We start from the raw sequence: 24,579 nt of genomic DNA on the forward strand, positions 1-24,579 counted from the left end.
GAAAAGCAACCTGGAATTAAGGAGAAACTTCCTGACAGTAAGGACAATTCACCAGTGGAACAGTTTGCCTTCAGAGGTTGTGGGTGCTTCATCACTGGAGGTTTTTAAGAAGAGACTGGAGAGCCACTTGTCTAGAATTATATAAGGGTTGGACTAGAAGACCTCCAAGGTCCCTTCCAGCTCTATTCTGATTGTTACATTATACATATATTTCTGTACCAAAAGAGATAACCATAATTTACTGTCAAGCATTAGGATATTACATCAATGGCTACACTAAGGTTCCATTTAACTTATGTTTCAAAAAGAGTGATCCATAGAAACCAACAAATCTTCCTTATATGCTTCAACATCGAACCTGTTTCTCTGCCACATTCACGGGCTTCTCAGAACACAATAGATTTTAGAGAGTTGTGTCCACGAACAAGGTAGTCCTCAACTTACAACCCTAACTGAGCCTAGCAATGACCATTGTAAATCATGATGGTGTAGGAGATGACCAGGCTGACCCCGAGGGAGGGGTCAAATCAGGGGTGAAATCCATCAGGTTCTGATAGGTTCTGGAGAACTGGTAGCAGAAATTTTGAGTAGTTCGGAGAACTGGCAAATGCCACCTCTGGCTGCCCCAGAGTGGAATAGGAATGGAGATTTTATTATTATTATTATTATTATTATTTCTTGGATTTCTAGACCGCCCCCTCTCCCAAAAAGGGACTCGGGGCGGTGTACAGTCAATGCAGATAAAAATACAATCATAAAACAATTAAATGCATTTGGATGGAGGAGATAGGCTGTACAAGAAATAAATATATTCTAAAACCCTAAAAACATCCCCAATTAAAAACCCAAACCCAATTAAAATAAATCCCCGGGAGGTAAAACTAAGAAAGTGCCAGGCCAGCTGATTGAAATAGGTGAGTCTTTAACTTTTGAGTCTTTAAATTTTGCAGTATCCTTCCCCTGGAGTGGGGAGGGAATGGAGATTTTGCAGTATCCTTCCCCTGGAATGCAGATTTTGCAGTATCCTTCTCTTGGAGTGGGGAGGGAATGGAGATTTTGCAGAATCCTTCCCCTGGAGTGGTATGGGAATGGAGATTTTGCAGTATCCTTCCCCTGGAGTGGTATGGGAATGGAGATTTTGCAGAATCCTTCCCCTGGAATGGGGAGGGAATGGAGATTTTGCAGTATCCTTCCCCTGGAATGGGGAGGGAATGGAGATTTTGCAGTATCCTTCTCCTGGAGTGGTATGGGAATGGAGATTTTGCAGTATCCTTCCCCTGGAGTGGGATAGGAATGGAGATTTTGCAGAATCCTTCCCCTGGAGTGGTATGGGAATGGAGATTTTGCAGTATCCTTCCCCTGAAATGGGGTGGGAATGAAGATTTTGCAGTATCCTTCCCTTGCCACACCCACCCAACCATGCCCACCAAGCCACACCACGTCCACCAAGCCACACCCACAGAACCAGTAGTAAAAAAAATTCACTGGGTCAAATGTGTCTTCAGTCTTGAGTCCCTTCGCACGAGAGATCTAAGTCCAGCCCACCTTGAATTCTTTCTATTCTTATCTCCCGCTAGTTTCCTTTGACTGTGAGTAGTTCAGATTCTTCTAGAGAGTTGAAGCTTGCAGCAAATCTTTACACTCATTTGAACTGAGTTATTGCAACACTGCTATCATGTCACCCCTATAATTTCTCTTCATTAAACTAGGTGGGATACAAATAAATAAATAAAACACTGCACCTCAGTTCCACCTCCTTAAAATTTGCTACAACTCATTGGGGAGCAATGAAGAAATACACTCTTGACACATCAACAAGTATACAAGAAATAATTATCCAAAGAGGGGGAAATTCATTTTTAAAACCGTGTCGTGTTTTTAATTTTTTTTTAATAAAAGCAGATATTTGGTATATTTGATAACGCCGTTTCAGTTCTAAGATGCTCTGCTATATCCATTCCTTTTCATTTACATAAATAAGGCGAAATGCTTAATTTCCGTTTCTCATTTTAATTCTCTCTTCAAAAAAAAAAAAAAATTTTTTGCCATAGTTATATAAACATTTTGTTAATGTTTGGAAGTTTGCCATCGGAAGATTATGCAACATTAAATTGGCTAGAGGACTACAACTCACTATCTCTTCTGAAACTGCTTACTTTACTGAGATGGTAATGATATTTCCACCAAAAAAAAAAAAGAGGATAACTTGCATTTATCTGTTAATTGGGTGCATATAAAGGAAAAGAATTGCTGATACCTTTTGGATTTACTCCAGTATTGCAGTGGTGCATTTTATAAGACATTTTATAAGGCCTTGGTATGAAAAAGATGTGGTGACTCAGTGGCTAGGATGCTGAGCTTGTCGATCAGAAAGGTCGGCAGTTCAGCGGTTTGAATCCCTAATGCTGCGAGTGAGCTCCCGTTACTTGTCCCAGCTTCTGTCAACCAAGCAGTTCGAAAGCATGTAAAAATGCAAGTAAAAATAGGGATCACTTTGGTGGGAAGGTAACAGCGTTCCATGCGCCTTTGGTGTTTAGTCCTGTCGGCCACATGTCCACGGAGATGTTTTTGGACAGCGCTGGCTCTTCGGCTTTGAAATGGAGATGAGCACCGACCCTTAGAGTCGAGAATGCCTAGAACATATGTGTGAGAGGAAACTTTACCTTTACCTTATGACCACATTTGCATCTGTTTTTGGTCGACATGATATAAAAAAAAGATGTTGAGATTCTAGAAAGAAATGATTAGGAGGCTAAAACATATGAGGAACGATTGCATTAAACTATGTCTAGTTTAATAGAAAGAAGGACTAGGGGAGACATGATAGCAGTGTTCCAATATCTCAGGGGTTGCCACAAAGAAGAGGGAGTCAAGCTATTCTCCAAAGCACCTGAGGACAGGACAAGAAGCAATGGGTGGAAACTAATCAAGAAGAGAATAAATGGTGAACTAAGGAGAAATTTCCTGACAGAACAATTAATCAGTGGAACAGCTTTCCTCAAAAGTTGTGGGTGTCCCAACATTAGAAGTTTTTAACAAGAGATTGAACAACCAACTGTCTGAAATGGTATACAGTCTCCTGCTGGAGGAGGGTTTGGATTAGAAGAGAGGTCACCAAGGTTTCAGATCTCAGGCACCACTAAATTCATAATTTTAAATCCCGTGGGCCACTAATATGAATTAGTGACGGGATGGGGTCCTTCAGGCACTTAGCTTGGCCATCTGTTAGTGTAGAGAAGCACCTGGGGTCACTCCTAGGTTTGCTGTCCATTGCAGCTAGGAATCTCAAATGCAACCAGGAATGAATGTTTGGCTTGTAGCCAGCCCGGGCGCTAGATTGGCCCCCTGAAAACTCTTTCAAGGTGCCGGGCCAAAGTTTTGCACATCGCACACTGAAGCACCTGGACTCCCAGGAAGGGAGGGAGGGAAGGGCTGGACCTACTAAACAGTTAGCCAAGCTAAGTGTCTGAAGGACCCCATCCCATCAGTGAGTGGGAGTAATTGCTTTGGCAAGCCATATGTGGCCCAGGGGCTATAGTTTGTGGATCTCTTGATTTAGTGCAATATAAAAATTGCAAAAATGCAAAGATTTTTCTCCGGACCACCAAAATTTTCTCTTGGGCCACCAGTGGTCCATGGACCACCAGTTGATGACCGCTGGACTAGAAGACCTCCAAAGTTCCATTCCAACTCTTATTTTGATATTCTGATCCAAAAATTATCCAAGAGAACTTGGATTTGAGACACCAAAAGAGCTGGCCTTCCTTGCAAAATGTCAGCATTGCTTAAAGGAATAATTTAAGGTGCTTGTGACATCTTTTGGGGATCCTACACTTCCATTCTTGCAAAAGAAAATATAAAAACTTACAAGAACCTGTAATCCTCGCAACGTTTTTGTGTATGAGAGAAAGAGAAACGTGCATTACCCTAGCAATATGTCATTCTGAACAGCTGTAGCCCAGGGCATTCTTTCCTGACTTGGATCAACAAGGATTACCTCATATTGTAGGCTATTAATGTCACAGTCTTTCATGGATGATATCCTTGGCCACATAGGATGCTTGTTTTTTTCCTCAGCTATTATGTCATTCCGTCAGAGACATCATTGCATTTACCTTCCCAGCAAAAGCCTGGTTTTGTGTTTTCCCTTCTGTAATGCAAAGAAGCTTACTTCAAAAAGTGCAGTGTCGACTTTGATAGTAGATCGATCCCTCAGAAGTGATCAAATAACACAACTGGAGGGTTGCAAATATCCTATTTCCTTGAAAATAAGACCCAAGTCCTAGTGTGATTTTTCAGGATGCTCGTAATATAAGCCCTACCTACAAAAATAAGCCCTGATTACAATTGTCAGCCAGGTGTATGCATTTAGTACCGTATTTCCCTGAATATAAGGCCTAACCAGAAAATAAGCCCTCATGCATCTTTTGGAGTAAAAATTACATAAGACTCGGTCTTATTTTTGGGAAAACGTGGTATATCACTATTATCACTATTATCTCCTGGCAGGCACAAAAGATCAGATCCACACATGAAGGTCCAATTAAACTGATCATGCCTACATACAAAACTGTACTCATCTAACATCTAGCACAGTGGTGTCAAACTCAAGGTCCGCGGGCCACATCCGGCCCACAATGTGGTTGGATCCGGCCCATGGGGCCATCCTTGAAAATGTAAAAGGCCAGCTCGTGTCTCTTCAGCCCAGTCTACCTACGTTGCTTCGGCCCGGTCTACCCAATGTGAAGAGGAAACATGCCAGCAGTTTGGGGAATGGCATCAAGCTGGCCATGCCCACCCAGTTGGCCATGCCTACCCAGTCAGCCATGCCCAGTGAGTGGTGTCAAGATGACCACGCCCACCCCGTCAGCCACACCCGCCTGGTCCCCCAAGGTCAACCACAGCCCTGATGCGTCCCTCAATGAAATGGAGTTTGACACCCCTGGTCTAGCACTAGCTTGGTGTTAGATAAAAGTCAACAGAATTCAAGGGGGGTTGGATTTAGTTCACTTGTAGTTATATAGAGATTCTAGGTTGATCCAGGGTTAAAATGCTACCGGTTTGCACCACTTCGCATGAACCAGTAGGGATGATTGTTGCTGGTTCTGGGAACCGGTAGTAAAAAAAAGCTTCCAAGGATTGTGCGGCTCACATGTGATTGTTGAAAGCTTTTTTTCTGTTTTTTAAAGCATATTTTTTTGCTGGTCAGGGCAAATAGGCAGGAAAAAAATGCTTTAAAAAGTGGGGAGTGGGGGAAGCTTACAATACAATAGCAGAATTGGAAGGGACCTTGGAGGTCTTCTAGTCCAACCCCCTGCCTAGGCAGGAAACCCTATACCATTTCAGACACATGGCTATCCAACATCTCCTTAAAGACTTCCAGTGTTGGGGCATCAGGGATGGTTCTAACCTCTTCTAACCTCTTCTATAGAAGAGTTCCACAAATCTACAGTGCCGTTTAGAACCGATTCCAGCTCCCTCCCCCTGCCCGTCCGCACATCATCAAGATGAAGAGCGAGAGGAGGAATTCTGGGAGTTGAAGTCCACAAGTCTTAAAGCTGTCAAGTTTGAACACCCCTGGGGGTATTTTTCTAAAGTGTTAGGGGTGCAAGGGGCTTGTAACTTGAAAGCTTTAAGACTTGCACACTTCAATGCCAGAGTTCCTGAGCCAACATCACTGGAGGAGGAATTCTGGGAGTTGAAGTCCACAAGTCTTAAAGCTGTCAAGTTTGAACACCCCTGGGGTTTTTTTTCTAAAGGGTTAGGGGTGCAAGAGTCTTGTAACTTGACAGCTTTAAGACTTGAGTGCTTCAAATGCCAGAGTTTCTGAGCCAACATTTTGGTTGCTAGGCAAGAGCATTGTTAAGTGAGTTTCACCACATTTTACAAGTTGGCCACTCCCACCCAGTCACATGGCCGGCAAGCTACTCCCACAAAGCAGGCCACACTTACAGAAGAGGTACTAAAAAAAATTGAAACCCACCACTGTGGGGCATTCACAACTTCTGGAGGCAAGCTGTTTCACTGATTAATTGTTCTAACCGTCAGGAAATTTCTCCTCAGTTCAAAGTTGCTTCTCTCCTTGATTAGTTTCCACCCATTGCTTCTTGTTCTACCCTCAGGTGCCTTGGAGAATAGCTTGACTCCCTCTTCTTTGTGGCAACCCCTGAGATATTGGAACACTGCTATCATGTCTCCCTTAGTCCTTCTTTCTATTAAATTAGACATACCCAGTTCCTGCAACTGTTCTTCATATGTTTTAGTCTCCAGTCCCCTAATCATCTTGGTTGCTCTTCTCTGCACTCTTTCTAGAGTCTCCACATCTTTTCTACATCATGGTGACCAAAACTGAATGCAGTATTCCCAAGTGTGGCCTTACCAAGGCCTTATAAAGTGGTATTAACCCTTCACGTGATCTTGATTCTATCCCTCTGTTGATGCAGCCTAGAACTGTGTTGGCTTTTTTGCACACTGCTGGCTGATATTTAAATGGTTGTCCACTAGGACTCCAAGATCCCTTTCACAGTTACTACTGTTGAACAAGGTACCACCTATACTGTACCTGTGCATTTCATTTTTGTTGCCTAAATGTAGAACCTTACTCTTTTCACCATTGAATTTCATTTTATTGTCTTTGCCTCTTTTTTTAAAATATTTTTATGCTATACCCCCCCAACCCCCCCCCCGCACAAAAATTCACTTTCAAATATTATACCAAATACTATGCCCCCTCCCCTCCCCCATCTTAAAATAGATTACTCGTAGAAGCTTCTTGGATGAGAAGCGAAACGTCTTCAAAGAAGAAACAAGAAAATCCAGATGCCTCTTGAAAAAGCACATAAATAACTTGTTCTTGAATGGATGGCTGAGTTGTATTGAGTTTTTAAAAAGATTGATTCATGTTGGAGATTAAAATGTATATAATTGGATAACTCGTGTCCCCTTTCTAATGCATTCTTCCTCACCCAATACAGGAAGATAAGAGTTTGCATGCTCTGAATCAGCTGTGGGTTTCACATTTTGTTACCACCGGCTTTGCGGGCACATGCCCCCCCCTTCTGCACATGTGCCCGGCCTCAAAAACATGCCAAAATAGAATGGCATAGAGCCAGGGCGGGTGGGCAGGCTCACCCGCAATTTCCGCTACTAGTTTGAGTGAACCGGTCCAAACCGGCTGAATACCACCTCTGCTCTGTTTGCATATTAGTAGTAATAGTTAACAGTAGTAGTAGTGGTTCAGGGATGGGTTCTGGCTTCTTTTACTGCTGGTTCTGTTAAGGATGTGCTTCGGGACCATGTGCATTTCAGATGCACTTGCACAAATTCCTTCTGTGCAGCAAAAAACAAGATGGTGGCGCTGATAGAACCAATCTGGGCGATCCAGCCAAGTTGCAACCTACTCAGCCAAACCGTTACGAACCGGTAGAAACCCACTTCTGTAGTGGTTAGGTCATGTTTCATGACAAGAGTATGCAATTAATCACACAGCGTTGGTCCCTTCCGCCATGAGATAATTCATATGAGATGAATGAGATGAAAGTTTCTATAGAAGATCTCATGAAGTCTATAGAGACCTACATCATCCGTAGTCTTTAAGGGCAAAGAACTTGCCTCCAGAAGTTGTGAATGCCTCAACACTGGAAGTCTTTAAGAAGATGTTGGATAGCCATTTGTCTGAAACAGTATCAGGTTTCCTGCCTAGGCAGGGGGTTGGAGTAGAGGTCCTCCAAGGTCCCTTCCAACTCTGCTATTGTATTGTATTGTAAATGCTAATGATCTGATGGTCATTTCAAAAAATCCTTTCTTAGTGAGCACCTAGAATCCAAGACTTATACGTGCCAAATTTCAAGTTTGTAGGCTTTACGGTTCTGGAGATTTCATGATGAGTGAATGATATTTGGCTTTTATAGAGAGAGAGAGATTGTGTCAAGCTGTTTCAGATATATCTGAATCTTGGTTATTCTATGGACCGAGATCTCTCGATGTCTTCTGATCTTGCATTATACTTTGAGTTGTTTCATGCTCTAGCTGGTGTCAGCTTTGCATAGGGCAGCCAAGCTAAAAATTTCAGGAACAGCTAGGGAGGAGAGATAATTTGCAAGAGTAAGACCTGTGGTCTCCTCCATTAAATTAATTGCTTTCAGGAAAGTTTGATAGCCCAGAAATATAAGCCACATGGGAAACTTTAAACTGAGTACCATAGAGCCTTCTTGCAGATGGAGAGTCATATCCTCAAGAGTTAATACCTTCTGATTAGTTACAGGTTTCAGAATATCATTTGAACACTTTCCGGCTGTATTAGGAAAAGGCATTTCAGAACACAAGGAGAATGGCCTAGAACAGTGATGGCAAACCTTTTTCTTACAGCGTGCCAAAATTGCACTCAGTCTCCCCGCCCAACTGTGCATGCACGCAAAATCCCCCCTCCTTCCAGTGCATGCGTGTGCAACTCCTCCCCAGACTCCGGTGTTCAATTTCTTTCACTATCTCCAAACCATCAGTCATCTAATCCATTCAGGATACAGTCCAGTTGTTAGATGACTACAGTCCCCTCCTTCTGGACACTTGGTGAGAATGCCCTTGGTTCCCAACAGGAAGTATTTTATTTTGGCTACAGCACCCCAGCTATCTCTGCTTCCCCCCACTCCCTTTCCCACAGTGGCAGCACTGAAGCCCCCAAATGGCCACAGCCAGCTCAGCTTCAAAAACAAGTCTGTATAATAGGAGATGTGGTGGTGTAGAAGCTTAAGGATGCTGGAAATATCAGCCAGAAATGGTCTACATCAGGAGTGGGATTCTACCCATTTGGCCCGATTCGGGCATACTGGTAGCTCCAAAGATCAGCTGAGAGTGAACCAGTTCACTCCGACCTTCAGGTAGGCCCAAACCTATCCCATTGCTTCTCTCCTTGATTAGTTTCCATTCATTGCTTCTTGTCCTGCCTTCAGGTGCTTTGGAGAATGTGTTTGGCGAACCGGTTATTAGACCGGTTGAATCATACCACTGGTCTGCACTCCAACGGTTCGAGCCCTGTGGGCAAGCTCTGAATAGATTGAACTAGCAATCTAGTTGGTCAGGAGCTCATTGTGTGTCTAGCTTGTGTACATTTCCATGGCATCACATGTAATGCACTAAATAAATAAGTCAGGCTGAGAAATATTTGGGTGATTTTGATAGTAGGAACACAATTTGACAGCGCTGTTTGCTCACTTCAGAATGAAGAGGGGGGCACACCGATATATTTTAATTGCATCTATAAGTAGGTTTGTGTCAACTCGGCTTCCAAAATTCTCTTTATCCCCTGGTAGCAAAACTGGATTTTGTGGGCATTTATAAGCCCACAGATGTTGCAATCAGAATAAATTATGGAAATTGCAAAATTAAACAGTCCAAATTGGCAGTCTCTAACCTTAGGAAATTTAGGGGCTGTCTGCTTTGAGCCCTAGCATGCATAATGGCATAATTTACGTATTATACCTTCTCCTGATACTGTATTTTTCCATTAGCAAATAAGCACTCAGTACAGTAGATAAATAAATAAATGTTTTTTTTAAAAAAAAACAATGAAGGCATGATTAACAAAGGGCTTCATTAAAACAGATCTGAATACCTTTTCTGAAAGTGGAGAGGAGGGGAAGCACTGAAATTGCAAGGAAGTGAAAGAGACAGTTTAACAGATTAACAGAGTTGGAAGGGACCTTGTGGGTCATCTAGTCTAATCCCCCATCCAAGCAGGAGACCCTATACCATTTCTGACAGATGGCAGTCCAGTCTCTTCTTGAAAGCCTCCAGTGATGAAGCTCCCAGAACTTCCAAAGGCAACTTCTTTTCCCTTTGGTTGATTGCTCTCACTGTCAGGAAATTCCTCCTTATTTCTAGGTTGAATCTCTCCTTGATCAGTTTTCATCCATTATTCTTTGTCTGGCCTTCAGGTGCTTTGGAAAATAGCTTGACCCCCTCCTCTCTGTGGCAGCCCCTCAAATATTGGAAGATGCTCTCATGTCTTCCCTGGTCCTTCTCTTCACTAGACTAGCCATGCCCAGTTCCTGCAATCGTTCATCGTATGTTTTAGACTCCAGTCCCCTAATCATCCCAGTTGCTCTTCTCTGCACTTTTCCTAGAGTCTCAACATCTCTTTAAAGTGTAGTGAACAAAACAGGATACAGTATTCTAGGTGTGGTCTTACTAAGGCCTTATAGCAGTGGTTCTCAACCTTCCCAATGCCACAACCCTTTAATACAGTTCCTCATGTTGTGGTGACCCCCAACCATCAAATTGGTGTCTCGGTTCCTAAGACCACTGAAAATATGTGTTTTCCGATGGTCTTAGGCGACCCCTGTGAAAGGGTCGTTCGACCCCCAAAGGGGTCCTGACCCACAGGTTGAGAACCACTGCTTTATAGAGTGATATTAGGACCTCACGTGATGCTGAGTGAATCACTCTGTTAATGCAATTTAGGATTGCATTGGCTTTTTTGGCTGCTGCCACACACTGCTGGCTCATATTTAGCTGGTTGTCCACTGAGACTCCAAGTTCCAAAAAAACTCAGTGTTTTTTTGTCACATGTGACCAACAGGCCATTTCCTGTAAAAGACAAGTCCTCTCCTACACAGGTAGTCCTTGACTTAGAATAGTTCATTTAGTGATCGTTTGAAGTTAAAAACAGCACTGAAAAAAGTGACTTTAAAAAGTGACGGCCATCAGCGGACGTGATCCACACCTGACCCCTCACAAGTTTTATCACAAGACCCGTCACAAGACCCTTACCTGATGTGGCCCACACATGGCCCCTCACCTCTTCATTCTCCTGTCTTCTTCCTTCCCCTCTTTCCTTCTTTTTCCTCCCTTGCTCTCTTCCCTTCTTTTTCTTTGCCTTTCCTCTTCCCCTTTCCCCCTTCCTTTCCTGCCCCTTCTTGCATACTCCAAAGCAAAAGGGGAAACATTTCTCCTCTGGTTTTGTTTTTAGCTTGTTTCGTTTTTAGTTTGTTTTCAGCCGCGATGGCCTCCTGCAGCCCTCTGCCAGCGAAAATGGAGCTATATGCCACACTCACTCTGTTTTTACTGGCAGAGGGCTGCAGGAGGCCGACACAGTGAAAACGGGGTGCAAGGGGGACACGGGCAGCTCCCCCCACTCCTTTTTCGCTGGCAGAGACATCACAGACTAGTCCTTCGCTGTTTCCAGGCCGGTCCCACTGGCAGATCTAAGCACCCCAAGGGCCAGATCCAGCCTGTGGGCCTTGAGTTTGACACCTCTGGGGTAAAGCCTTACCAGTCATTGGAGGCCTATAGGCTGGAATATTTCTTGAGAGAAATAAAGACCTCTCAAGAGACCTGCCTTGCCTTGACCACCTGGGCAGTGGTAGGATTCAAAAATATTTTACTACCGGTTCTGTGGGCATCGCTTGGTGGGTGTGGCATGGCTTGGTGAGCGTAGCTTGGTGGGCGTGGTTTGGTGGGGGCATTGCAGGGGAAGGATACTGTAAAATCTCCATTTCCTCCCGATCAGCTGGGCTCAGAAGTCAGAGAATAAATAGGGGTGTGGCCTGTCAGAGGTGGTATTTACTGATTTTCCAAACTACTCAAAACTGGTTCTCCAGAACTGGTCAGCATCTGCTGAATCCCACCTCTGCACCTGGGTCATAACAGAGGCAAATGTCAGGGTTCCAAGTAACACCCCCAATGAAAGAAGACTCCCAGGCGTGGCCCCCTCGCACTCTGCTTTTGGCTTGGACAGCCTCCTGCAGCACCCTGTCAATCAAAGCAGGCCAGGGGGGGCACGCAAGCCCCCCTGGAGCCCCGTTTTTAGCCTGGACAGCCTCCTGCAGTACCCTGCCGGCCAAAATGGGTGGGGGGCGCCACTCACAGCCCCCGGTGCCCCATTTTGGCTGCCAAAAGCACCATGGGCCAATCATTTGCTATTTCCAGGCAGACCCCATGGGCCAGATCCAGCCATCTGGCAAGGAAAATGGAGCAAAACTCATTGAACAAATGTCTCCATTTTGGGCCTCCATTGTACGGGTAGTTCTTGACTTACAGCAGTTCATTTAGTGACCTTTAGTAGTTTCAGCGGTACTGAAAAAAAGCTATTAATGACCGTTTTTCACACTTATGGCCGTTGCACCATCCCTTTGATCACATGATCAAAATTCAGAGGCTTGACAATTTGTTCATATTTATGACGGTTGCTGGGTCCCAAGATCACGTGATCCCCTTTTGCGACCTTCTGACAAGCAAAGTCCATGGTGGGGATTCACTACTAATTTAGCAACTTCAGTGACTCGCTTAACAAAGAGGGCAAGAAAAGTCATAATATGGGGCAAACTCTCTTAACAAATTTCTCACTTAACAACATAAATGTTGGGCTCAATTGTGGCCATAGGTTGAGGACTTCCAGTACACAATTTCAATGAGAAACAGACCAAAGTTGGTCAGACCTAGCAAACCTAGCAGACAACTTTGTTTTCCAAAAAGTAGAGAAGGAAACAAGGGGATCAGCCATACTGGACTTAATTCTCACTAACAGAGAGGAAATGATAGAAGGTGTTGAAGTCATAGGAACCCTGGGGGCAAGTGACCATGCAATATTAGAATTCAACATTATCCAAACACAAGTAGTAGAACAAAGTCAAACTAGAGTCTTGGACTTTAAGAAAGCTAATTTCAATAAACTTAGAGAGAGCTTGGGAAAAATTCCATGGATGAGAATCCTCGAGGGGAAAACAACTCAAGAAGCTTGGGAAATTTTGAAAAATGAGATTAGAAAAGCCCAGTCTAACACAATACCAATGAAGAAGAAAAACAACAGCTCCCAAAAGAAACCAGCATGGCTGCATAAACAACTATCTGACAAACTGAAAGACAAAAAAAGTAAGTATAAAAAGTGGAAGGAGGGGGACATAACTAAGGCAGAATATCAGCAAATAGCCCGAGCCTGTAAAGATGAAGTGAGGAAAGCTAAGGCTCACAATGAAGAAAGGCTTGCCACAAAAGTAAAAATTAACAAAAAAAGCTTCTTCCAACATGTTAAAAACAAGAAAAAAGTTAAGGAAACAATTGGTCCATTGCTAGGAGAAAGTGGCAAGAAGGTGACAAGCAACAGGGAGAAAGCAGAACTATTTAACTCATGTTTTGCATCTGTCTTTACACAAAGGGATAAAACAGTCCAACCTATCAAAAGCAGCACCACAAAATTAGGAACACAAATTGAAATAGGGAAGAAAATGGTAAGTGAGCACCTGTCTACCCTAGATGAGTTCAAATCACCAGGACCAGATGGATTACACCCCAGAGTTCTGAAGGAACTAGCAGACGAGATCTCAGAACCACTGAATTATATCTTTCAGAGATCCTGGAACACTGGGGAACTACCAGAGGACTGGAAAAGAGCTGATGTGGTTCCCATCTTCAAAAAAGGGAAAAAATTAGATCCAGGAAACTACAGACCTATCAGCCTAACCTCAATACCAGGAAAGATTCTGGAAAAAATAATCAAGCAACGAATTTGCGAACACCTAGAAGCAAACAAAGTAATAGCCAAAAGCCAACATGGATTTGTCAAAAACAGATCATGCCAGACTAATCTTATTGCATTCTTTGATAATGTGACAAAATTAGTGGACCAGAGGAATGCCGTTGATATAGTTTACTTGGACTTCAGTAAGGCTTTTGATAAGGTAGACCATAACCTACTACTAGATAAAGTAGAAGAATGTGGGTTAGACAGCATCACCACCAGATGGATTGGTAACTGGCTGACCAACCGCACTCAACGTGTAGTTCTCAATGGAACTGCATCTACATGGAGGGAAGTATGCAGTGGAGTACCCCAAGGCTCTGTTTTAGGCCCAGTACTCTTCAACATCTTCATCAATGATTTGGATGAGGGAATAAATGGGGAACTCATCAAATTTGCAGATGATACCAAGCTGGCAGGAATAGCCAACACTCCAGAAGATAGGCTTAAGATACAGAAGGATCTTGACAAACTTGAACATTGGGCACTATCTAATAAAATGAAATTCAATGGTGAAAAGAGTAAGGTTCTACATTTAGGCAACAAAAACGGAATGCACAGGTACAGTATAGGTGATACCTTACTCAGTAGTAGTAACTGTGAAAGGGATCTTGGAGTCCTAGTGGACAACCATTTAAATATGAGCCAGCAGTGTGCAGCAGCTGCCAAAAAAGCCAACACAGTTCTAGGCTGCATCAACAGAGGGATAGAATCAAGATCACGTGAAGTGTTAATACCACTTTATAATGCCTTGGTAAGGCCACACTTGGAATACTGCATTCAGTTCTGGTCGCCACGATGTAAAAAAGATGTGGAGACTCTAGAAAGAGTGCAGAGAAGAGCAACAAAGATGATTAGGGGACTGGAGACTAAAACATATGAAGAACGGTTGCAGGAACTGGGTATGTTTAGCTTAAGAGAAAGAAGGACTAGGGGAGACATGATAGCATTATTCCAATATCTCAGAGGTTGCCACAAAGAAGAGGGAGTCAAACTATTCTCCAAAGCACCTGAGGGTAGAACAAGAAGCAATGGGTGGAAACTAATCAAGGAGAGAAGCAACTTAGAACTGAGGAGAAATTTCCTGACAGTGAGAACAATTAATCAGTGGAACAGCTTGCCTCCAGAAGTTGTGAATGCCCCAACACTGGAAGTCTTTAAGAAGATGTTGGATAGCTATTTGTCTGAAACGGTATAGGGTTTCCTGCCTGGGCAGGGGGTTGGACTGGAAGACCTCCAAGGTCCCTTCCAACTCTACTATTGTATTGTATTGTATTGTATTAGTGTGACTGTGGATTATGAGAGTTGGAGGTCTCTTCGGCCACCCAGTTCTCACCAGATGTTTTTTATCTACTCTCATCCATAGCCAGCAGAACTAATCACATCTGGAAGAGGACTATGTTTGGGTCTATTGGGCCCCATCAATTAAACATCTAAGATCCAGGAGAATCTTGAAAGTCCTCCTTGTCTATCGCAGAGACTACATGCAAGAATGAGCATGCAGTCCAACTCATGATTAAGGCATGATGTCATTATGCAAATAACATGAGGCATATAATTAGCATCAAGGCTATCATGTCCCACTTTCTCTCCAGTTCCCACACACTCCACTTTCACACAAGCCAATATGGTGTCTACCATGGTGTCTCAATGATAGGGAAAATTTAGGAAAGGGTTCACTAAAAAAGGAATATGGTACAAAGATGAAGATCGCTTACCTTTCCTTAAATTTATGTTTCAGAAGGAAGGGAGGAAATAAGGGAGGGAGGGAGGGGAGGGAGGGAGGAAGAGAGAAAGGAAGAAAGGAGGTAGACAGGAAGGGACGTAGGGAGGGAGGGAGGGAAGAAAGAAGGAAAGAAGGAAAGAGAGAGGGAGGGAGGAAAGTAAGGAGAGAGGTGAAAGGAAGGAAGGAGATAGAGGAGAGGAGGGAGGGAAGGAAGTAGGGAGGGAGGAAAGAAGGAAAGAAGGAGATAGAGAGGGAAGTAAAGAGGGAGAGAAAAGAAAGGAAGGAGATAGGGAAGTAGAGAGGGGGGAAAGGAAGGAGATAGAGAGGAGGGAGGAAGAGAGGGAGAGATGGAGGAAGAGAGGGGGAGAGGGAGGAGAGAAAGAAAGAAATAGAGAGAGAGGGAGGGGGAGGAAAGAAGAAGGAAAGAAGGAAATAGAGAGGAAGGGAAGTAGGGAGGGAAGAAATAAGGAAAGAGAGATAGAGAGGGAGGGAGGGAAGTAGGGAGGGAGGGGAAAAGCAAGGAAGGAGATAGAACAGAGGGAGGGAGGAAGAGAGAGAGGGAGGGAGGAAAGAAGGAGATAGAGGCGAAGGGAAGTAGGAAGGGAGGAAAGAAGAAAAGAAGAAGGAAAGAAGGAAAGAAAGATAGAGAGGGAATTAGGGAGGGAGAGGGAAAAGAAAAGGAGATAGGAAGGGAAGTAGAGAAGGAGGGAAAAGAAAGGAAGGAGATAGAGAGGAAGGAGGGAGAGAGAGAAAAGAAAGGAAGAAATAGAGAGGAAGGGAAGGAGGAAAGAAGGAAAGAAGGAAATAGAGAAGAAGGGAAGTGGGGGGAGGAAGAAAGAAAGAAGAAGATAGAGAAGGAGGGAAATAGGGAGAGGGGGAGGGAAAAAGAAAGGAAGGTGATAGAGAGGAGGGAGGAGGGAAGGAGGAGGAGGGAAGGAGGGAGGGAAGGAAGGAGGGAGGGAAGGAAGGAGGGAGGGAGGCAGAAAGGAGGGAAGTCCTTCCACCCAGAGAGGCACAGTCACATAACATTGTTGGGAAGAAGTGCGCATTAAGCCTTGATTTTCCATATTCTTAATTCCTAGGAGATTCATAATTTCCCTCAATAGAGTCACCCCTGGCAGTCTATTCCTGGGCAAGTTCGCAAGCTGCCTGTACCCGTTGAACCAAATCATTCATAAGGCAAGCAGATGCATTGGCACATCTGGCACACCTGATTAGGCTTCCTGAGTAAACTTCATGTTGATATATTTTTTCCCCTGACTTAGCTTAATGCACAAGTGCCAGGCTGCTTGACTAGTTTAAGGATCAATTTCAATGGAAATGCAGAAATGGTGTTAATTTGGAAATCAAATTAGATGTGTTGTATAAACATTGTTGTATAAACACATCTACTAGGTGTAGTGTAACAGTGCCCCTGTCTTTGGAGAACATGAAAGGAGAATCTGAAGGTATTGGGTAAATCAATTCCTTCCTTCCTTCCTTCCTTCCTTCCTTCCTTCCTTCCTTCCTTCCTTCCTTCCTTCCTTCCTTCCTTCCTTCCTTCCTTCCTTCTTCTCATGCCCATTTCCTTCCTTTCTTCTTTCCTTCTTTTCCTGCTACTCATTTCATTCTCCTTCCTTCCTCCCATCTTCTTATTCCAATTTCCTTCCTTTCTTCTTTCCTTCTTTCCCTCCCTCTATTTGTTCCCTTCTCCTTCCTTCCTTCCTTCCTTCCTTCCTTTCTTCCTTCCTTCTCATCCCCATCTCATTCCTTTCTCCTTTCCTTCTTTCCCTCCCTCCTTCCTTCCTTCCTTTCTTCCTTCCTTTCTTCTTCCTTCCAGCAGAAAAAGCAAGCTCCAGGTCTCCTCCACTACAGAATTATGAATTTGAGATGAGCATTCATATAAGCTGAAATAACTATAAATAAATATTACAGATCTTATGTTGGTTATGGTTCTATATGACTATACCGCCATTTAAAAACTGTTCGCGTAAAAATAGGAATTCATTAGGTCCAGGAAACTTTCTGGAGGTAAGTTGGTGCACATCCAATGAAATCTTCAGAACAATTTATTCACTGCTAACTAAAGTCTCATGGATTTCCTTCCTTCCTAAATCTGATCCAACTTATTAAGATTTAAGCCTTCCGAATATTATTATTATTATATACTTTATTCATTAAACATGAAACTCAGTCAACTGAACATTCAAAAATGTGTCACAAATGCCAATGATTGGTACTGATGGCTGATACGGGTTGCTGCCAGCGTCCTACGTATCAACCAAGTATCTTCTTAAAATATATGCTGTTCCTAGTAACACAGTTTTTTGCAGTTCCGCTGGTGTTATTGTAGGAAGATGCTATTCCTTTATGTGTTTTGTAAAATTCTTGGACATGGTGCCAAGTGCCACAATGACAATGGGTATCACTGTTACATGCTTCATCCATAGCCGTGTAGTTTCGATGGCCAGGTCGTGATATTTCATTATTTTTTCTTGTTCTTTTTCTTCGACTCTGGCATCTCCAGGAACAGCGATATCAATAAACTGCACATTTCATCCTTCTACAACCATGATATCTGGTGTGTTGTGCTCCAAATTAAGATCTGTCTGCATTCAAAAGTCCCACAAGATCTTTACCTTCTCATTTTCGGTAACTTTTTCCACTTTGTGCTTCCATGACTTTTTAAATACAGGTAAGTTGTATTTTTTACATAATGACCAGTGGGTTAATTTAGCAACTCGGTCATGTCTAGCTTTGTAATCAGTTTCTGCAATTTTGTTGCATTCACATATTAAATGTGAAATTAAATGTTATTGCAAAGTCGGCAGTTTGGACTGTCAGTGGATTTTTGTATCTTCAGTTTCATGGCATTCGCTTTCATGGCATTGTTTTGTAGTGTTTGTTCTTGAGCAGCCAGGATTAAACCTTCTGTTTCTTTCTTTCATTATTGTTGTTGTTGTTGTTATAAACTTTTATTCATTAAACATGAAACTCAGTCAGCTGAACATTTAAAAATGTATCACAAATATCATTGACTGGCACTGATGGTTGATATGGGTTGCTGCCAGCATCCTAGGTATCAACCAAGTATTTTCTTAAAATGTATGATTCATCATCATCATCACCATCACCATCACCATCACCATCACCATCACCATCACCATCACCATCACCATCACCATCACCATCACCATCACCATCACCATCACCATCACCATCACTATCATTATTATTATTATTATTATTATTATTATTATTATTATTATTATTATTATTATTATTATTATTATTATTATTATTATTATTATGCGGTTAATCTTTGGTGAGATTCACAGCCTTTCGGGCTGGTTGATAACTCAACAGCTCGAGTCCTAACCAAGGACCTAGGAACTGTTAATGTAACGTCGGATGATATAAATTGTTCCAAGTAGGGTGGTTTTTGTAGAGTCAGAATATTCAAGTCCAATAAATTTAGAATTTCCAAATAGCAAGGTAACCCTTTAGGTATTGCTCCAAGGGCTCCAATTACAATTGGGACAACACATGATTTCTTTTTCCACAGTCGCTCAACCTCAATTTGCAAGTCCCGGTACTTTGTGATTTTTTTCTTGCTGTTTATCTTCAATTCGTGCATCACCAGGTATTGCAATGTCAATGAACCATACTTTTTTTCTTTTCAACTATTGTTATGTCAGGTGTGTTGTAGGCCAAGTGCCTGTCAGTCTGAATTCTGAAGTCCCACAAGATCTTGACTTTCTCATTCTCTAAAACCTTCTCAACCTAATGTCCCAGTGGTTTTTCCTGTACTCAAATCCAAACTTTTGGCACAATTTCCAGTGAATGATCTTAGCAACGCAGTCATGGCGTTGTAGGTAGTCAGTTTGTGAAATTTTGCTGCACCCACTGATTAAGTGGTCGACTATCTCATCTTTCTCATTACAGAGGCGACATTTGCTGTTGGTGGGTAACATGTTGAATTTTTGCCTTCATGCAGTTTGTGGCTAAGGCTTGTTCTTGAGCTGCCAAAATAAAGCATAATGTTTCTTTTTTCAGTGCTCCTGATCTTAACCAGTTCCAAGTTAGCTTTTGGTCCTAGGTATCAATATATTATTGTTGTTGTTGTTGTTGCTACTGTTGTTGTTGTTGTTGTTGTTGTTGTTGTTATTATTATTATTATTATTATTTCATTCCTTTCTGCTCCTAATCTTGAATAAGAATCAGATCTAGAAACTACAAGTAGACGTATTCATAGATGAGACTTAAACTTAAATTCTAGTGTTCCAACACAATGAAATGCTACATTTTTTCTCATTAAGCCACAAAATGTTTTTTTTTATTCTGAATTGTACCCAGGGGGCTTCTCAACTGAAAAACTGAGAGCAAACAATGTCTTCAAGGTGAGTTTAAAAATAGAAACATTTTTTTTTAAAACCCAACAAAGCAAATACTCAACAAAAGCAGCATCCTTCATGTCAACAACTAGCTTTTTTCAACTTGAAAAGTGTTTTTTTTTTCTCCTAAAGTCAAAAAAGAACACAAGAAAAACATATAGGAAGGAGGGAGACATATCCACCCATGAAAGCTAATTTATTTCAGTTCTTCTTAAATTGACTTCATTCACATAGCAATAAATGAAGATCTAGCACATACATTCCCACAGCTTGGCTAGTTGGTTAATGTTGGTTAGTTGTACAAACCTAACCCATTTCATGTGTGTATGCCACCACGAACCTGGGTGTTGTTCAAACAGAGTCATGGATTGTGAATTCTGCAGGACTGGAAATTAAACCATGATTACTTCACCGTTGATTTTGATAGGTTCTACAGGCAACTAATTTCACAATGAGGATGAATGCCTCCTCATCGCAAGGTTGACTCAGCCTCCCATCCTTCTGAGGTGGACCCAAATGAGGACCCAGATTGTTGGGGGCAAGAGGCTGACTCTGCAAACCACTTAGAGAGGGATGTAGAGCGCTGTAAAGTGGTATATAAGTCTAAGTGCTATTGCTAGTCCTATCCTTGGCCAACAAAGAAGTTATGCATTGATTTAAGGCAGAATGATGTCACGCACCACCATGTGAATGTTCAAGGCTTATATTGGTTGGTCCAGCATTTTGGACTCCCTGGAGAAGAGCCTAATGCTGGGAAAGATTGAGGACAAAAGAAGAAGGGGATGACAGAGAATGAGGTGGCTGGATGGAGTCACTGAAGCAGCCAGCGTGAGTTTAAATGGACTCCAGAGGATGGTAGAGGACAGGAAGGCCTGGAGGAATGTTGTCCATGGGGTCGCGATGGGTTGAACATGGCTTTGCAACTAGCAACAACAACCAGCATTTTGTATCACAGGAATATTCAGACAGTTCAGAAGCCTGGACAGAAAAGCAAATATATCAATGTTGCTTCCTAAAAACCATTATACATAGCAATACTGCCTTGATTTGGAAGGTGGAAGCCATTGGTAACTCTTTCTATCAAGATTTGGCATTTCTATGTCCATCATAACATCTGGTGGCCAAGGGACCTACTCTCTCCTATTATCAATCAGTCATATCTGGGAGACTTGGGATGCTCCATTTTGCAGCTCTAAAGCAGTGACATCCCAGGGAATTTAGGAGACATGTCTTCTCTCTAGCTATGTGGTCCATATTCAGGATAGAGTTGGGGCGACTAGATGGAGCTGAGCATTTACTGGCCAGATGCCCTTCCTGACACCTATATGGAGTTGACAGCAGATATTTTTTTCTTTGCATTCTAGGAGAGAAACATCTGCTCCTACCTAGGATTGAAGTCTCAACCTTCCAAGTGGAGGCAAGTATCTTCACCACTTGGCTACTACGCCACTCAATGGATAAATAGACAAAGAATGGAATTCCACAGTTGGATTCTATATTGTGTACAGAAAAGTCTTCCTTTTATCATTCCGGTTTTCCGCATTATTTTTCTACAATGAAGGACTACAAATTCCACCCTGAGTGAGAGAACAACATATTTCCAGTCCCTTTTCTGTATGGCTTTATAGATTTCAACTGTATTTCCTTTCAAAATGTATAATTACCTGCAGGAGTTACCTTTTCTATCAATTGTTTTAAGTTCCCATCTGTAACATCCACTGAAACTATCTAGACTTTTAAAACTTACAGTTAAAATGTTGGATGGCTAGGTATATATATACGCCGTATATTATTCGCACCCTTGATGGAGCCTTGCCAAGTTGTGGCATGCAGGATTACTTGCAATCTTGGCCACTTTGGTGAGTTTGATTTTGTGGTTAACGCAATGGGAAAATTCCAGCTACATTCCAGAGGCACAGAAGCTAAGCATTTCACGTCTCCTGCTAAAATGAACAGCTCAGAAATGTTGAGGACAGCAAGCTTCCAACAAATAGCTCGATCGGCACAAAAGATTTTTTTTCCCCCTTTCGTTGTTCAACTCTTATTATCTGCGTTATTAACTTAATAGCCAACCCAAATGAAAGCAAGCTACTGGATAAACACTTTAGTGAGAGGCGCTCAAAAAGAGCCACTTACTGGAATTAATAGAAAAATTAAAACACCATAAAAAGAAGCAGCTGGGATGCTTATTTTTAACTTGATCTTCTGAGCCTTTCCACTAATAAACACACATTGAGGCCAGTCCTCAACCATTCAGACCGCAAATTCACAGGGAACTATCATGATAAGAGAAGAGAGGCACTGCTGTGTAAGAACGAAGGGAATCGACACACACGTGTGACACAGAGAAAACTTTCTCGCCCACCCCCACCCCCACCCCCAATGAAGACACCAATTACAGAAGTGTGTTGGATCGTCCATCCGGTTAGCGGTCCGTTGCCGCCGGTAAGAACATCAACACGTAAACCTAAGGAAAGTGGCAGCTGTGTTGTTTGTCTCACTGACAATTCTAATTAAGATGAAATGGACCTTCTGCTCGAAAACAGGCAGCGTTTCCATGTATTAATAACCTTGTTGGTGCAACAAGACCAAACAGTCATATGATAACTTCCATCTTGATTAATCACACAATTCTATTTGTTCACGTCCCGCCCAATAGAATCCAGCCGAGGAATAATTAACCAGTCTTATTTTGGGACTGCCACAGGTAGCAGCAATATCCTAATAAGACATATCTGTTGGTTTTTAAAGCATACGCAGCTTGTAATGGAGCCACTGCAAAAATGGTTAGAGAAGGCATCCCGACCACTTCAATATTTTTATGCTCTTTTGCCAACTTCTTTTTAACCGGGAGTTTCGGGTGGATGGGGTTGATAGACCAACATTTACTTTAAATTGAGAAAGGGAAGTTTGCCTGGTGCCAACTGCCAATTCTACGGCACCAAAAAGAGTTTATTTAACTCTTTTTTAGAGTTCAACTGTTGAAAAAGAAAATATTCCCGGTGTTGTTATATTGCTTGAGGGCTGACTATTTTCTTTTTCACAAGAAGTGATAGAAATTATGAGGCTGTAATTTGGATAGTCGTAAAGACTTTCTAGACAATTCACCGCCTTCCCAAAATAAGTGATCAGAAGGTGCAGTTAAAAGTATAACACTGAGTAAGTTCTTTGTATCCCAACAACCCTTCAGCTCAGATATAACATCTTCCAAACTATCCATTTGTAAAGACTTTGTAGTTAGCTCATTGAAAATGAATTTATACTGTAGTAATAGTCCAGGAACAATCAGGGAAGTTGGCAAATGTTTTCCCTAAGATGTTATCAAGTTTAAACCAAAAAAAAAAAACCTTGCAGCTCAAATCCTTCTAACACCTGTCCCCCAAATCAAGGGAGTTTGAGAAGTAGTTCCTGGGGTTTATGCGTAGGAATAGCAGGCCTAATTGTTTTGAAAAGTTGCTGTGCTGACATTCTTCTCTAAATAAGTATTTTTGGGTCAGGAATCCATGCCAATGAATAATGCCAGAAGCATTTCCTTAGCATTTCTGAGGAAGCACGGTTCTTGATTCATGTTGCTTCCCAGACATGGGTGGGGAGAGACGGAAGCAACAGTTAATTTCCCCTGAAAGCTTTCTGGTCCCTGTTTTTACTCCCCGCTTAGTTCTTTTGCAATGGAGAAAACGGAATATGGGCAAAGTGGGAAAGACTCGAGCATCAATTTGGGAAATTCAAATTGTGTGGCCGTTTTAAGAAAGGGAAAGACTCTTGGTGGTAACCCCAGAACTTCAAGGAAGGGTGAAAACTTCAGCCTCGCATCCAAGGATTTCCTTGCCTTCAATCCTACAGTTGGCCAACCCTTAATCTCAGCTTGAAGCGCACCTGCCCCTTCTGATTTCTTCCTTGCCTTCGGCTCCACCTGTCCATTGCTCAGACAAAACTTGGCCTCCTTCCCCCTTCCCCAAGGCCATCCCCAACCTCCCACGAGAAGGGGACTTACCGATGGTGGTGATGACTGTAATGGCAAAGTAGAAAGAGCCGGCAAATTTCCACTGGACGCCGGCCCGGTGGGGCTCCGACTGCATGATGATCTCTTCCAGTTGCTGGTAGTCGTCGCTGGTGATGTTGTATTTCCCCTTCAGCCGGGTCTCCTCGGCTTTCAGCTGCTCCTCCTCGCGCAGCTCGTGCTCCGACTCGAGGGCGTCGAAGACCGCCGCCCCCACCAGCAGGTAAGTGAACGTGCAGACGATGAGCGAGAGAGTCCGCACGTTCTGCCTCTTCATGGCCGCCAGGAAGGGCCCGCGGAGGGGACCATGTCCCCCCCTGGCCGCTCGCGGATCCGACAGGGTGGCCGCGAGGCAGCCGCCCCGCCAGGCGAGCAGCGCGGGGCGGCGGCGGCGACGTGCAATAGGGCTCCCTCGGCACGGCGGCTGTCCTTGGTGCTGAATCGGCGGCGACTGCTCCCCGCCTGCGCGGTCGTCTTCCTGCGAGGCGGAGAGGCAGAGGAGGCTGCTGGAGCGTCTGGCGAGCGGGAGGCGCAGCCGGCGAACCCTGCGCAAGAGCTGCGCCAAGCAAGCCGTCCCGGCGCGCAGGGCCATCAACGGCGCCTCTCCTCAACAAGCCAGCTTGGAGCCGTCGGGAAGGGGAAGGAGGGAAGCGCCGGCCGGCGTGGCCCGCAGCCTGAGCTACAGCTTTCTCTCGCCCTGCCTCGCCAAAGACGCCCACTCTTGGCAAACTCCCGGCCCCCGTCGAGCCGGGGTCGTGGAGAACTCCCGGACTCTACTTCTGTCTCTCTCTCTCTGTCTCTCTCTCTGTCTCTCTCTCTCTCTGTGTCTCTGTCTCTCTCTGTCTCTCTCTCTCTCTCTCTCTCTCTTTCTTTTCTTTTCTTTTCTTTTCTTTCTCTCTCTCTCTCTCTCTCTCTCTCTCTCTCTCTCTCTCTCTCTCTCTTTCTCCTCGCTTCTCTTTCTTGCCTT

The 24,579-nt window shown here is 43.3% G+C and overlaps 1 protein-coding gene across 1 annotated transcript in view; it reads right to left on the reverse strand.

Moving 5' to 3' along the window:
- The window catches only part of KCNK9 (potassium two pore domain channel subfamily K member 9), a gene marked incomplete at its 5' end in the record, with an annotated part of 126,847 nt that extends 102,643 nt beyond the window's left edge, over window positions 1-24,204 (reverse strand). The window contains one exon of the mRNA XM_081951058.1: window positions 23,607-24,204. Within this exon, the coding sequence (XP_081807184.1) occupies window positions 23,607-24,204 (598 nt within the window). The remainder of the gene's footprint in view (window positions 1-23,606) is intronic.
- Window positions 24,205-24,579: the final 375 nt, after the last annotated feature.

Source organism: Natrix helvetica (assembly GCF_964273705.1).
Source record: "Natrix helvetica genome assembly, chromosome: 4".
NCBI classification, from domain to species: Eukaryota; Metazoa; Chordata; class Lepidosauria; order Squamata; family Natricidae; genus Natrix; species Natrix helvetica.